Source organism: Miscanthus floridulus, unplaced genomic scaffold (genome assembly GCF_019320115.1).
Source record: "Miscanthus floridulus cultivar M001 unplaced genomic scaffold, ASM1932011v1 fs_366_3_4, whole genome shotgun sequence".
Lineage (NCBI taxonomy): Eukaryota > Viridiplantae > Streptophyta > Magnoliopsida > Poales > Poaceae > Miscanthus > Miscanthus floridulus.
The window spans coordinates 19,597-33,634 of record NW_027096654.1 but is presented as its reverse complement, the minus strand read 5'-3'; the positions used below and the strand labels follow the sequence as shown (position 1 = coordinate 33,634).

Sequence of the window (14,038 nt, the reverse complement as noted above, 5' to 3'; positions counted from 1 at the left end):
CGAAGCCGACGAGGAGGACGTTGAGGAACTTCCAGAGTGCCCCGATCACCGCCCGAGCTCCTTCGAGAGAGGCAAGCCCCGGAGCATTTTCTCCCGGTTTGCAATTACTAATTAAATGCTTTACTTTAATTGATGTATTACGTTCAGGAGTTGTTTGCAACCGTTGCTGTATTATACCTTATTTACCTTTGTTATACTATATCCTTGTTACCCTAGTATCCGCAATCGAGTCAATGCTTAGCTGGCTTAGACTGGTAGAAGTCGGGTGATTTCCTATCACCTGCGAGCTATAGGTGGTTACCTGGATCTGCTTGGATGACTATGAAGTCATGGTATAACTAAGTGTTAAATGAAGTTGAGACCGGACGGAGACTTGCAGAGTTTTGGACTGTAGTGCTTTTCGTCTGTGTCGATTAAGGACCGACCGTTGTTGGGCCTCGAGTCATGTTGAACGCATGCCTTACATTTAGCTGGCCGGATAAAGTACCTTCCGACCACGAAGCTGGGAGATTATTCGGGCCGAGTAGATTGCCCGCAGCGCACTGTGCCGGAGCAGGTGTGGTAGGACACGGGGGCGAGATGATAAGACCAAAGTGCAGTCGGTCGGCCCCCGGGTACATGTGGTTCCTGGCAAACTCGAGATACCTGGATAGTTGACTCGGTGATCAATACCTCACTTTAGCGGGTGAGTGAGGTTTGTGTAAGGAATAAATCACCAGCTGGTTAGGAATCGATTCGAATCGCCATCGCTCCTGGACACTGAGCACTTGACTTGAGTTACTTCATCGTAGTAATGTTGATGGAACACTTGGACAGTTATAATGAATATGACATTATGGAAGTTGTTTAATGATCATTGGTTATCATTATCTGCTTAATCCCATGTTTGCTCTAGTATAGGTGCAAATCTAGTCGATAGGTTAATAACAATTAACTTGACAATAATGCTTTTGAAAAGGGTCTTGAAATGCTAAAAATGCTTCTTTTTGCTAATGAGTCAGCTACCCTACTATAAAGCCCTTCATAATCCTTGGTGTCACTTATTTTTGGTTATGTCGGGTAAGTCTAGCTGAGTACCTTCTCGTACTCAGGGTTTTATTCCCACTTGTTGCAGATGGGCAGATGTATTACGGCTACTGTATCAACTGCCTTTATCCTGCGATGGGTGATGCTTAGGACCATGGGCATGGTCATTCCTTACGTCTCGTCTGATGCTTTTGTTGGAGATGATCATTCGCTGGCACTATATTTGAACTCCGTGTGAGTGTGTGTGGTTTTGAACCAATGACTTTCGCTACTTTTATTCGAACTTGTTTTGTAATAACTACGTTTAAACTCTGATGTATCTGAGATTGCAAACTTTTATGTAATATGTGATGGTGACCGCTAAACTTATTACGATCTTAGCTGGAATGAAAGTTGGTTTGAAATCCTTCGTGATTTCACGGACTACCGGGTTATACGGGCTTAAGTTTGCTAAATCGTTTGCTCTGACGGATGATTTTCTTACTTAATTTCATATAATTGGTCGGTTCTGTTACAGTTATGACACCTCGGGTATCTCAAGACACTGATTAGTTAGCCACTAGGGAGGTTACGATACGCTAGCTAGTATAAGCCCAAACGACCGAGGCCCAAATTAGTCGTGCAAGCCCGAACCAGCGTGGCCCAACTAAGTTGTGCAGGCGTGGGTCGAATGCTGTGACAGGGAGTCGGCCACGACCTCTCCCTCTTCCCTCCACCACATGTCGCATGACGCCGCACGACACCGCACAACCTCTCTCTCTCGTCTCGACCCCTGGAAGGGGCGAGGAGGGGTCAAGCCTCACCAGGTACAACTGTCTAGACAAGGACAGGCACGCCTGCTCAGTCTACGAGGACCAAGGAGACAGCCGTCTCAGAGTAGGCGCCATCCCTACACCACGCCGTAGACAAGAGAGGACCACCAGGCGGGGACGACAGATACGGTGAGCACCATCCAGGTACGACGACGGGCGTACAATCCCACCCACTACGGGATGGGGCTCACGGCTATGGCCTTGACTTTCAGAGGTACTACTTCTAGGTACGACGACGGGCTACCACTACTACTTCCATGTACGACGACGGGCATACAATCCCATCTAGGCCAACGTAGGCCACGACCCCGAAGCTCGAGATCGTGGCCATTAGCTCCACGAGTAGCAATACAACCAACGGCCTGGGGCGGCTACCAACTCATGTACGACGTCTTCGGGAGATCAGGAGGCGGTGACGAAGGCCACGATGAAGACCATGTCGCACAAGGCGGCTGGCGAACCACCACCGTGCCAACAGTGCCGCCACGGTCGGCACAGTAGCACTACGCCACCCCCATACCACGACGTGAGCACAAGACCATGACGACAATCATGCCTGGACATGCGCTACACCAAGATAAGATGGCCTTCCTTGCCGGCCAAGCTAGCTAGTTTCCCTCCCTCAGGCTCATGACCGCACGGTCGGGAGAACATCCTTACGGCCTAGCTCCAGACTCTATATAAGGGCAGTCAGGACATCAATCCAAGAGGGACGGACTCTCGAGACTTCATTCAGGCAGTTCCTCTCCACTCTTCTACCTCTTTCACTCTTCTTGCAACCCTCATTATAAGAACTTCAGAGCATTCAACCGAGAAACATGCACTCGATCTTCTCTGAGACTGGGCATAGGGCTCCGGCCTAAAATAGTATAATTCCTTGTGTCTTTTGGATTCTCTCATCGTCTTCCTGGAGCAGCGCGACATTCATACAAATTCACTGGTCGGTTGACAAAACACTAACACAAGGAGAAGCGCGAGAAGCCGCTTTCGACAGAATCCGCTCCAAGCGATCTGAGCAGCACAATTGGAGATCTGACGGCTGAAAAAATTAGGGTGACATGGACCCTGCCTCTCCTGCTGGAATCGGATGGGTTTTGTAGGGGAGAATGCTACGTTGGCGCACAAAGGCCTATTCAAGTACCAAAAGGACAAGTTTCAGAATCTAAAAATGGTGTTTTGAGAGTTTATTAGGACATCTATAAAAATTCAAGATAATTTTGGAAGCTTAAAAATACTTTTAAAAGTTGAAGGCCCTTCGTGACACCCGTAATGCTCAAATAAACTTCAAACTACATGTAGCCTTCCCCTCACAAATGCTAGTTTTTTTTGCTATGGATATCCATAGATATTAATGCATCCACGGTCCTTTGACTTATCAACATGTGCCACTTGGATTTATGAATTTTAAAAATATATTTTAGGTCTCTGAACTTGTTAATATAGGTGCACCGCACATCCCTAAACTTGTTAATAAGTGCATAACAAGTCCATTTATCGATTGTACCAACCAGTGCGGTGTACTAATTGACAAGTTTAGAGAAAAAAATGCATTTTCAAGAGCCGTTCATGTATTTAACTATACATCTTATAATAAGAAAAATAAAATGAATATTTTGGGCTCATTTGTTTTACACCCAATACATATACGTGCATACTCACCACTATAAAAGTAATTATACACATCCTACTTCTATAAATAGTTACCTTTAAAGATTTCTTGTACGTGCTCCCTCCGTCCCGTATTATCTGTCGCTGGGATCCATGTGCGAAAACCAAGGCAAACCTACAAAAACAGTACAGATGACAGTGACCTCTGTTCTATGTCTCTCTGTTTCAGCAGAAAAACAATACACAACGCGAGCTCTTGGACGAACGAGTGGATGAAAACAGTGGGAGGTGGGATGCCTGACCGGGTGACAGGAAGGTTGCAGGCTAGACGTAGGTGTGAGGCCCATCTACAGTCTCCTAGACGACAGTTAATTCAGGACATATTACTGTCTCTAGAACGACAGATAATACGGGACGGAGGGAGTACCTTACATGCTCACCATAAGTATTGTGTCCAAAAGATACAACTTAATTTTATAGTTTGATGACCTATCTGTACTTAGTATAAGACAAGTTCTTGTACTGTCGAAGTAATGTTTTATAGTAATAATGCGGAAGTCACTTTTTATAATTTGATTTGACATGAGAAGAGAGTAAGGCCGTTTGGTTCCATGTGCAATTAATTTTATAATTAGCTCATGTTTATTTCTATAAAATTTTAATTAGCATTCGAACGTCAAACGTGACACAGATTAAACTTTAGTCGCTGGATTTCAAAACACAAGAAGAAACGAAGAAGATATAAAAAAAAAGAAAAAGAAACGGGGCTGAAAGTGCATCTCGTTTAGATTTGTTTGGCTGATAAGCCATAACTAAAGTACTATTGATTGATTTAAGGTCCGTTTAGTTGGGCTTTTGGCTTTGGCTTTTAGCCCCAAAAGCCAAAAGCCTAATCAAAGGGGTTGTTTTTTTCAGGTGGCTTTTTCAGAAGCAGCTGCTTTTTCGTAGTACAATTTTGAAAGCTGGTTTGACTCTGCTTTTAGCTTTTGGCTTTCTGCTTTTTGAAATTGGTGGAATAAAAAGCTCTTCCATAGTTGTTTCAAGAGAGATAAAGATAGAAGGTACTCCCTCCATCCCAAATTGTAAGTCATTCCAAGAATCTTGGAGAGTCAAACTTTTTCAAGTTTGACTAAAATTATAGAGAGAAACACAAAGATTGATGACATCAAATAGGTATAATATGAAAATATAAACTAATGAAGAATCTAATGATACTTACTTGGTATGATAAATATTATTATTTTGTTATATAAATTTGGTCAAACTTGAAAAACTTTGACTCTCCAAGATTCTTGGAATGACTTACAATTTGGGATGGAGGGAGTATATTTTATACTTGTTTAACCAAATAGCTTTCAGTTTTTCTACGACTCACAGCCCACGGCAGCTTTTTCACAGCTCAAACTCATAGCAGTTTTTTTTCACGGCCACAGAGAAAGTACTATTCCTTAGGTGAAAAAATATGGCAGTAAGCCAGACAAGCCGAAACGAAAAGGGCGGACTCACGGATTCTGTTTGGCTTGTCTTTGGGCTGGTGACGGACTGACGGCACAGAGGTAATGGAGGCCGCACCTACCACCATCACCGTCCAGGTCAAGTTCGCCGGGCGGACCATCCCCGTGGAGGTCCCGGCCGCGGCCTCCGGCGCGGAGCTGAAGCGCCTCCTCCAGCCGCTCACCAATGTCCTCCCGCGCGGCCAGAGGCTCATCTGCAAAGGCACCGATCCCCAAACCCTTGTTACCTCTTGAGTCCGCGGATTCGTTCCCATAGTAGCCAATCCTCACTCCCTCGTGGTCGCAGGCAAAGTGCTCCAGGATGCCGCAAGCCTGAGCTCGATGCAAGTTGTGGACAGATCCAAGGTCATGCTCATCGCGTCGCAGGGGCTTCATCAGGGGGTACGGCATCAGTGACCTCGATCTGTCCTAATTCCCCATATCTGTGCTGCTTTAGTCTTTCTGTTAGTTAGTTCAGATATTTAGCATTGAGTTTGTTGGAGTAGGATGTCCATGAGCGTGTCCATAAGTTCGATTTTTTACGGGTGAGCTGTGCTGGTACCTGGAAGTGCAGGGAGGAAAATTTCAGTTGCTCCTTGTTACTTGGCAAGTGTTCCATAGACAATAGGGTAACTTGCTTAATTTCACCATTGAATGTGGAGTGTTTACAGAATCTGCTTTTGTTGTCTACTCTTAAACAGGATGGTCCTATCACAAATAATAGCAGTAGTTCAGCAACAACTGTAAGAAGGCCTTCAAATGTTAAGGAGAATCAAACACAAAAACCAGAGGCAATTGTCACCAAAAGCCGATCTGAGCGCTGGAAGTTAACAGGTGTTGTTGCGCTGAATGATTGTGACTTGAAGGTATCTTATTCTGATTTGTTTGAATCACTTTTATGAAGGTCCTGTTGATGCATGCCGGCATAGGATAATTGTGATTTGAATTTGTGAAATCTACAAATCTACCCATGGCCAATGGAAGTGCTCTCAGCATGTTGGTCATGAAGAAATACCATTATATGCTTTATTACCGCCTTGATTACAATTTGCAAACAGACCCTAGAAGAAAATGTCTAACACTAATTTTGCAAGGATCCTTTTGTAGATTTCTGGTCATGATTGACACAATGATCTGTACCCATAAACTATATACTGAATTAGTTATGGCATCTCAGTTTGGTGCCTACAGTTTTATCACCAAACATTCGATGATATTGATTTGTTATCACTTGGTTATTTTCCTGTACCAAGTCCCTCTGAACAAAGTTAGACTTAAATCTTTGTGGGTGTCTTTCTCTATAGGTAGTGCCTGAAGAAGTCTGGGATTGTGGCCCCTCGATACGAATATTAGACATCAGCAACAACAGTATCAAGGAAATTCCACACAAAATTTCTGCTCTTAAATCTCTGAATGTAATTATTCTTTCCCACCGAGTGAATTGGGTTATTTTCTCCTTCCATAAGGAACTATAATTGTGCGTACATGACTTAATTTTATATTGCAGAAATTGCTCCTAACTGCCAATGATATAGCTGATGATAGCATCTGCTGGGAAGGTCTATCATGTCTTCAAAAGCTATTGAATTTATCTTTAAGCGAAAACCAGTATGTCCGATTCTGAAACTCTTGTCATGTTACTGTTATTCATAGGAGTACTATGAATACTCTGTGATGTTGCCAGTGGATATAAAGCAATGTTTATAGTTATGTTCTCCAAAACTGTTTTTTGTTCTTTATATTCTCAAACTTTTGCTTTGACTCATCCACTGTGAGCTAGCAGCTAGGTATTGGCAAATCAACCAATAGCTGTCAGAAAGCTGAGCATGCCATATGTTGAAGTATAAGAGAGAACACATACTAAATCTTGGCTTCTAACTTCTTCTTTAGTGTGTTGTAGAATCCTTCAGGCAGGAGATATATCTGAGTGGTTAGTCAGGTGCAGATTATTGTGCTAAACATGAACTCCCTCCATTCCAAATTGTGTATCTAGGTGCATAGCAAAAGCTATGTATCTAGAAAAGCCAAAACGACTTACAATTTGGAATGGAGGGAGTACATTAGTTCTCTGAAGATGTCCATATGTATTCATGATTTTTTTTTTGGTTAAATGGAATAGTTGAATTATCCTATTGAGCAACTAAACCTCATGGCCGCATTGTATTTCACTTATGTTTCTGTCAACACGTTGAATAGAAAATTTCGCAGTTGACTCCTGCCACCAAGATGCATGTAAAGTATCACATTGGTACAAAAAGGGGATATTTCATAGTTCTAATTAGAAAGAATACAATATCTCTTATCTTCTTAGTGTTATTGAGCATGATGACAGATAAGCATGTTTTGTTATACATGAAAATAAGATAATGTGATCATCCACTTTCTCCTTTATCTTGCAGACTGGTTAGCTTGCCATCAACTTTGGGATCGCTGACTTCTCTACGTGAACTACGTGTTGCAAATAACAGGCTTGATAACTTGCCTATAGAAATAGGACTGCTGAAGCACCTCCAGATACTCATAGCGAGCAACAATAGGTTTGTGCCAGAACTCTAATCATTCTTGGCTTGCAGTACCTTATTTGTTCTGTCATATTTTTATGTATTTATAGCTGAATTCTGATTTTGCACTCTTGTTTATTCTACATACTGGTAAAGGAATGCTTCAGATCAAGAGTGATGCGATGTTACTGATGTGTTCCCATTTGAGATTGACTGTTTGTCAATCATGTTGAGGGTTGAAAAGAACCATGTCTGGATGGTTTGATAGATTAATGTCCTACGAGTTAACATTGAGACTTGTCTGCTGACAGCTATAACTATATAGTGCTGATTCTATTTTTAATGCAACTTTATTATATTTCTGTAACCCAAAGAGTACATTTGCAGCCTAGAAAAAGTCAAAGACCTTAGTCAGTTTCTGTTTTCTAGTGCACTTCATAGTTAGTAATGTGCAAACACTAGTAGGTTGAGTTCTATTCTATCATAGAAAAAAGATGTTATTGGGAGAAGAAATGCCTTTTCTGTTACTTCTTATGAAAACTATCCTAGTACGGAATTAAAACTTAAATGTTATGGTGAATGTCACATTTGACTCGTTTACACTTGTTGGCAGGATAACTTCATTGCCTTCATCAATAGGAGATTGTGAATCTCTCACTGAGGTGTGTTGTCTCTCATATATGACCTGCTTCTGCCTCATATATTCTTGTAGAGCACTCTATATTGAACCTGATTTTTGAATTTTTCAGGTTGATCTGTCATCAAATCTCTTAACTGAACTGCCAGAGGCCTTTGGGAACCTTTGTAATCTTAAGGTGTGTGCTTTTAGATGCATGAAAGGTGCATTTGTAACAAAAACATAAAATTACTTAGATGATATATGTATCATCACTTACAGCAAATGAAGTGCTGAATTAGCATATTGTGTTATCTTAATTTGTTAAAATTCCAAATGTCTCATTGTGAGATAGCAATGATTTTCACAATATGGATGATACCACAAAATATTCATTGTCCAATTGCAAGTATGTTCACATAGAAGTTGTATAAATGAGCACCAAGTTATTAGTCCAGTGCATAGTAGCAGAACTACAAGATGTATGAGATTTAATAGTGTGCAACAAAACTTGTGCATGCAGTTTTGTGGCCTTATGAAAGCGGAGTTATTTTCTTTGTTTCTCAGTATATCATGCATGGAACTTTGGGTTTATGACCTGGGACAGTCACAAAGAGTCAATTGTTCTTGAATACTATTATTTCATTAACACCTATTAGTAGACCAGTTCAGTTTAACTTGACGAAACTTTTGTACCATGCTGCTTCTGGTTCTTCTACAATATCAGTTGAGGGTAATATTTATTTGTGTCCTTTTTTGCTACAGATTTTTTTTTTCATTTACAGTTGCACATTAGCGACCAGTGTGTAACATTCTTTATATGAAACAAATTTATTCAACAGCTTTTGCATGTAAGGAACATATCTACCAGTGTTTAACATTCTTTATATGAAACAAATTTATTCAACAGGTTTTGCATATAAGGAACAATGGCCTGACGTCCTTGCCAGCAACATTATTCAAAAAGTGCTCGCAGCTTATTACACTCGATCTCCATGGCACAGAAATCACAAATGATGTTCTTCGACAGGTACCATTTCCTTAAGAGTCTGCCTGCCTGCCCGTGCATGTTCATATTTTCCCGTCGCACAGTATATTGATACTACTTTGTTACCTTCATTGCCGCATTGCGATCTGCTTTGTATGGTCACACCCTATATTTTAGTGACTATGTTATCCTAAGGTGGCGTTTGGTTCGTGGGATAAGGAGGATGGGAAAGGGATATCATAACCCAATGACCTCATAACCCATGTTTGGTTTTATGGATTGGGAAATACAGTGGGTTTGGGTTTGGGAAACTAGAGCATCGTATCCCACCAAAACTATCCCGCTGGGAGGGGTGGGTTACGAACAGGATACGGCACCTGCGTCGTCTTCCTTGTTGTTGGGAGCGGTGCGGCACGCGCGGGCTCAAGCTAGGGAGGGAGCTTGAAGGCGAGGTGGAGCAGAGAACCGTCGCTTCACGTTGCACCGCCTCCATCTGCTCTGCCGGCCGTAGCTGCCTCGCCAAGCGCGCGAGACACCGCCGCTGCCGTCTCGTGGAGCCTCGCATGCGGCGACCTTCGGAGGCACGGAAACAGCGCACGCGCCGGTGGCCGCAGCTACGGAAGAGCCGCTCGCCTCTCATGCGCCGCCTGCGTGGGGGTGAGCCGTCGGCAGGGAGCTGCTAGCACTGTGTGCCTTCATGATTGGATCTGACGAAGCTGGATGCCTGGAACTGAGCGCAGCTATCTCACGAGGAAGAAGAACGACTTTTTTCTGTTTTTTTTTATTTTGTGGGCCCCAGCTCATAACTCATCCCAATCCAAGATAAAGCCAAACGTGGGAAATGGATACGATCTGGTATCCTGATCCCTAACCCACACCATCTTTTCTATCCTCATAACCGAAACCCATTCCCCATGGCTAACCAAACACCACCTAAACGCTAAATGGAAACAGTCGGTCACCCTTCATTTAGTGTTTAGGCCGTTTAGACAGTGTTTAAACGGAGCTAAACGGTCAAAACGGTTTTACATAATAAAAAAAAAACTTGACCTACGGGGGTTATGACGGCCCTCGGGTTTCCCTTTTAAGAAGAAGATCTTCTCACACAGATCGAGAAAGCCCCCGAACCCTCGTCCCGCATCCTGACGCAGGAGGTGCCGTAACCCTATGAGAACCGGGCTAGAGCCTACCACTGCGCTTTGGCACATGGGGACGGGCGAGGGGATTTTTTTAACCTCAGTCTGAAATCCGCTCTCATGGGGAGTCGAACTCAGGACCTGAGGAGTGCCGCTGGGTCACCTAACCGTTAGGACTAGGCGCCCTTTGGCAAAACGGTTTTACATAATATTGCCAAAATTTATAATTTATTGATATAAAATCAATTATTCTAGCATTTATACATTTTTATGTAAGTTAAAATTAATTATTTTAGTATGTATATATATTTATGCATGTAAAAAGAATCTAATATATATTTGAAATCAAATATACATATTTATAAATATAATAAACTTAAGTATACAAATTTATGCATGTAAAACTCAACTGGATTAATCTGGTGTTCGCTTAAACAACCATTTAAGCAGTCTTTTAGGCCGTTTAAAACTGTTTACCTCCATTTTTTAGGGCGTTTAGACCGTTTACTCCCTTTTTTTACCATCTAAACGGTCGATCGTTTAATTTACATTTACCTTCTAAACAAAACAACTTGCCACCGTTTATCGTTTAGCGGCCGTTTAAACAGTTTAGGCTGTTTAGGCGAACACTAAATATCATCATTTGTTAGCAGTGGCCTAGTAGAGATGCAAATTTTATATATATATTTTTTTAGACAAGTACAGCACTTGCGTATAGCTGACTAATTTGGCTTCATAAGTTTTGACCTTGGGCTCTGATAGAGGCACTTTCCAGTGGCATTCTCAATTTAACCTGTTCCAATTCCCAAACAGGTGGAGGGGTGGGAGGAGTTTGACGAGCGGCGGAGGCAGAAACATCAGAAGCAGCTCGACTTCCGTGTCGGCTCATCTGGTGTGTTTGACGAAGGCGCGGATGATGATAACAGGCGAAGGTGATTGATTGCATGCCTGTTGTGAGCATAATCGTTTGCTATGACATTTCTCCCAAACAACCGTAGAAGTGTGCAACTGAGAACTGAAGATCATTTTTATGGAGCATGAGATCAACTTTTTTACTCAGTCACATAGATAGACGTGTTGAGAAATGCATGGCACTGCTGAATATTTGTAACATGGTACTATGGAACCAGACTTGACAAAAATACCATGAATGACACATACTGTTACTGTTACTGTCAACACATGTACCTACATCCTTGGAAAAACCCGTGGCAGACAACGAGATAAACACCGTCAATTTTCAGCGGGGGGCGCACTCACGCGACGCCCCCATTGACCCTGATAACCTGGCCGTTCACCCAGGACGAGGCCTCGCTCCCCAGGAACGTCACCACGGGCGCGATCTGTGTCGTCTCGGCTATACGCCCTATGGTTTTTTTTCACCCTCTCTAGGAACGCCTCATCCTTCCCGGCAAAGAAAAGCTCCGTGTTCACCGGGCCCGGCGCCACCACGTTGGCCGTGATCCCCTTGGCCGCCACCTCCTTGGCCAGGATCCTCGTCATCGCCTCCACAGCGGCGTTGGACGCCGTGTACGCCGCGTAACCTGGTGGCAGCACGGCGACCGTCGACGACGAGAACGTCACGATGCGTCCACCGCTGTTGGGAGGGATGCGCCGGGCGGCCTCCCGGCACACCAGGAGCTTGCCGCGCGTGTTCACCGCGAACGTGGCGTCGAAGTCCTCGACGGCGGTGTCGGCCAGCGCGGGGTACTTGGCGTCCATGATGCCCGCGCAGGCGACCACTATGTGGGGCGGGGACCCGAAGGCCTCCTCGGCGCGGTCGAAGAGCGCGCGCACGGCTGCCGGGTCGGAGACGTCCGCGCGGACGGCCGCGGCGCGGAGACCGCGCGAGGCGAGCTCTGCGACGAGCTCCTCGGCCTTGGCCGGGTTGGAGGCGTAGTTGACCACGACGCGTGCGCCGAGCGCGGCGAGGTTGGAGGACACCTCGCGGCCGATGCCCCGGGAGCCGCCGGTGACGAGCGCGACGCGGCCGTCGAGTGGCAGCGTGGTGGACGCTACTGCCATGGCTAGCTGCTCATTGACTTGTTGCCGTCGGCACAGTCGATGAGATGGCGAGCACGATGTGGAGCTGTGGTTTGCTTGCTTGTGTGCGGTTTGCCCGTGTCGTGTGTGCTGTACGCGAGTTCTGCGGACTGGCGCGGGCCCTACTTTATACAGGAGCCTTTTCCTGTGTACCATAATAAAAAATGTTCTATTTCTACGTGTCACTAAAAAGTTCATACGGACCCTGGTGTCATAATGCTAAACTCTTTTTGTCCAACACGTCATTCCGTCTCCATTCTGTTTAGTTTTAACCGTTTGGTAGCTTTTACATATGGGACCGGGCAGGAAAAATGTCCATGTTACCCTTTCAGTCACGGGCATATGTGGAGCCTGTGTTGACCGATATTGACTGGCATCTCCCTCAGTCTCCCACTCTCTCTTCTCGCTCGACTCCCTCAGTTCCCTAACCCTAGCGGCGGAGAAACCCTAGCGGCGGCGGATCTGGCGGCCGAGGCTGTAGCGGCAGCTGGGAGAGAAGACGACGAATCCCCCGTGCTTGTGGCGACGAATGGGGTAGTGGAGCGTGGATCCAGAGAATAGGCATGGCATGGCGGGGAACAAGGGCGTGGGCGAGCGACCGGATTGGCTTCCGGACGAGTGAGTTGACTGCTTCCCCCCCCTTGGTTTCGTGATGCCCCGTGTTTGTAGTATTGATTGGTATTTAGTGCCCCGTGTTTGTAGTGTTGATTGCGTGCTCCTTGTTCATCTATAGAATGGACGTAGAAAGTAGCTACAACTTAGAAATCCAGATTGTTGCTCCCAATTCTCGTGCGCGGTGGTTTTCATTGAACAAAGTCATGGATGCTGACCGCACTAACTTCACAGACCTAGTTGCTAAAGTTGTCGACAAGTATCCTCATAACTACGGTGACATAGTGAGATTGTTTTATTTCTACATGGATAGTAAAGTGAACATCCAAGTCTTCACTAACCAAGATTTAGTTGAAATGTTTGCAAAACATAAGGTTTCCAAATGCTGCTTGTTGACCGTTGCATATCATATCCCAAGCAGTGAGCCCCCTGTGATTCCTGATTGGGATTCTTGTAGCACTGTGAACTCTGTTGAACCCCCATTCACCCCTTCAATTACTTATCCAAGCTTAGCAGAACCAAGCCATGCCACACACACTCAATCTGCTGAACCTAAATACTTGGCTAACCCAAACCCAATGAATGAGCATGTGGGTGTTGATGAGAAAGGGTTGTATATTGACCTTGGTCCTCAATACCCCCCACCTCCTCCCAATCCTCAAAGCCAAGGTGGGACTAAAGAATGGAAAGATGAGAGTTCTGGTGCTGATAAATCCTCTGAGACAGACTCTGATGATGAATCCTCTGATGATGAAGTAGAAGACATAGATGATATGGTTAAAGATAGGGAGCCTGAACATATGCCTGATGTTGATTATGACAAGAAGGATCCTCCTATGTCAGTAGGAACAATGTATTCAGACATGGATGCTTTTAAGATTACTTTAGCTACTCATACTGTTAAACATGAGTTAAACTATGACATTGAGAAGAGTGATATAGGGAGGTATAGGGTGAACTACTCATAGCAGAGCGAGGGCTGCAGGTGGAGACTTCATGCCTTAACTCTAAGGGATGGGCACACTATTAAGGTAATGTGTTAGTACATTGTTTTCATTGACTGCTCCCTATTTTTCTTGCATTGTGTGGCTTGTAATAAGTGCATTACTTGACTGTTTTGCAGGTGAAAAGGAACCCCTACCCTCATGAGTGTCAGAGCACTAGGAGGCAAGGAATCTGTGTAGGGGTAACATAGTTTTGGGT

General features: G+C 44.4%; 1 protein-coding gene and 1 pseudogene across 1 annotated transcript; one reads left to right on the top strand and one right to left on the bottom strand.

Annotated features, from left to right (window-relative positions):
* Nucleotides 1-4,947: 4,947 nt before the first annotated feature.
* On the top strand, nucleotides 4,948-11,346 carry LOC136531532 (plant intracellular Ras-group-related LRR protein 8-like). Its single transcript, XM_066524180.1, has 10 exons — nucleotides 4,948-5,162; nucleotides 5,247-5,341; nucleotides 5,641-5,805; nucleotides 6,244-6,354; nucleotides 6,447-6,547; nucleotides 7,339-7,476; nucleotides 8,054-8,102; nucleotides 8,190-8,255; nucleotides 8,967-9,086; nucleotides 10,994-11,346. The coding sequence occupies exons 1-10, from the start codon at nucleotides 5,006-5,008 to the stop codon at nucleotides 11,114-11,116; spliced, it is 1,125 nt and encodes a 374-aa protein (XP_066380277.1). The 5' UTR covers nucleotides 4,948-5,005; the 3' UTR covers nucleotides 11,117-11,346.
* Nucleotides 11,347-11,436: 90 nt separating this feature from the next.
* On the bottom strand, nucleotides 11,437-12,205 carry LOC136531533 (NADPH-dependent aldehyde reductase-like protein, chloroplastic; annotated as a pseudogene).
* Between the last annotated feature and the right edge of the window lie 1,833 nt (nucleotides 12,206-14,038).

Excerpts from the sequence above, each read along its gene's own strand:
- LOC136531532 (XM_066524180.1), top strand. The coding sequence starts at position 5,006 with ATGGAGGCCGCACCTACCACCATCACCGTCCAGGTCAAGTTCGCCGGG. Across the intron at positions 6,355-6,446 it reads CTGCTCTTAAATCTCTGAAT|AAATTGCTCCTAACTGCCAA; the intron begins GTAATTATTCTT and ends TTTATATTGCAG. Across the intron at positions 8,103-8,189 it reads ATTGTGAATCTCTCACTGAG|GTTGATCTGTCATCAAATCT; the intron begins GTGTGTTGTCTC and ends TGAATTTTTCAG.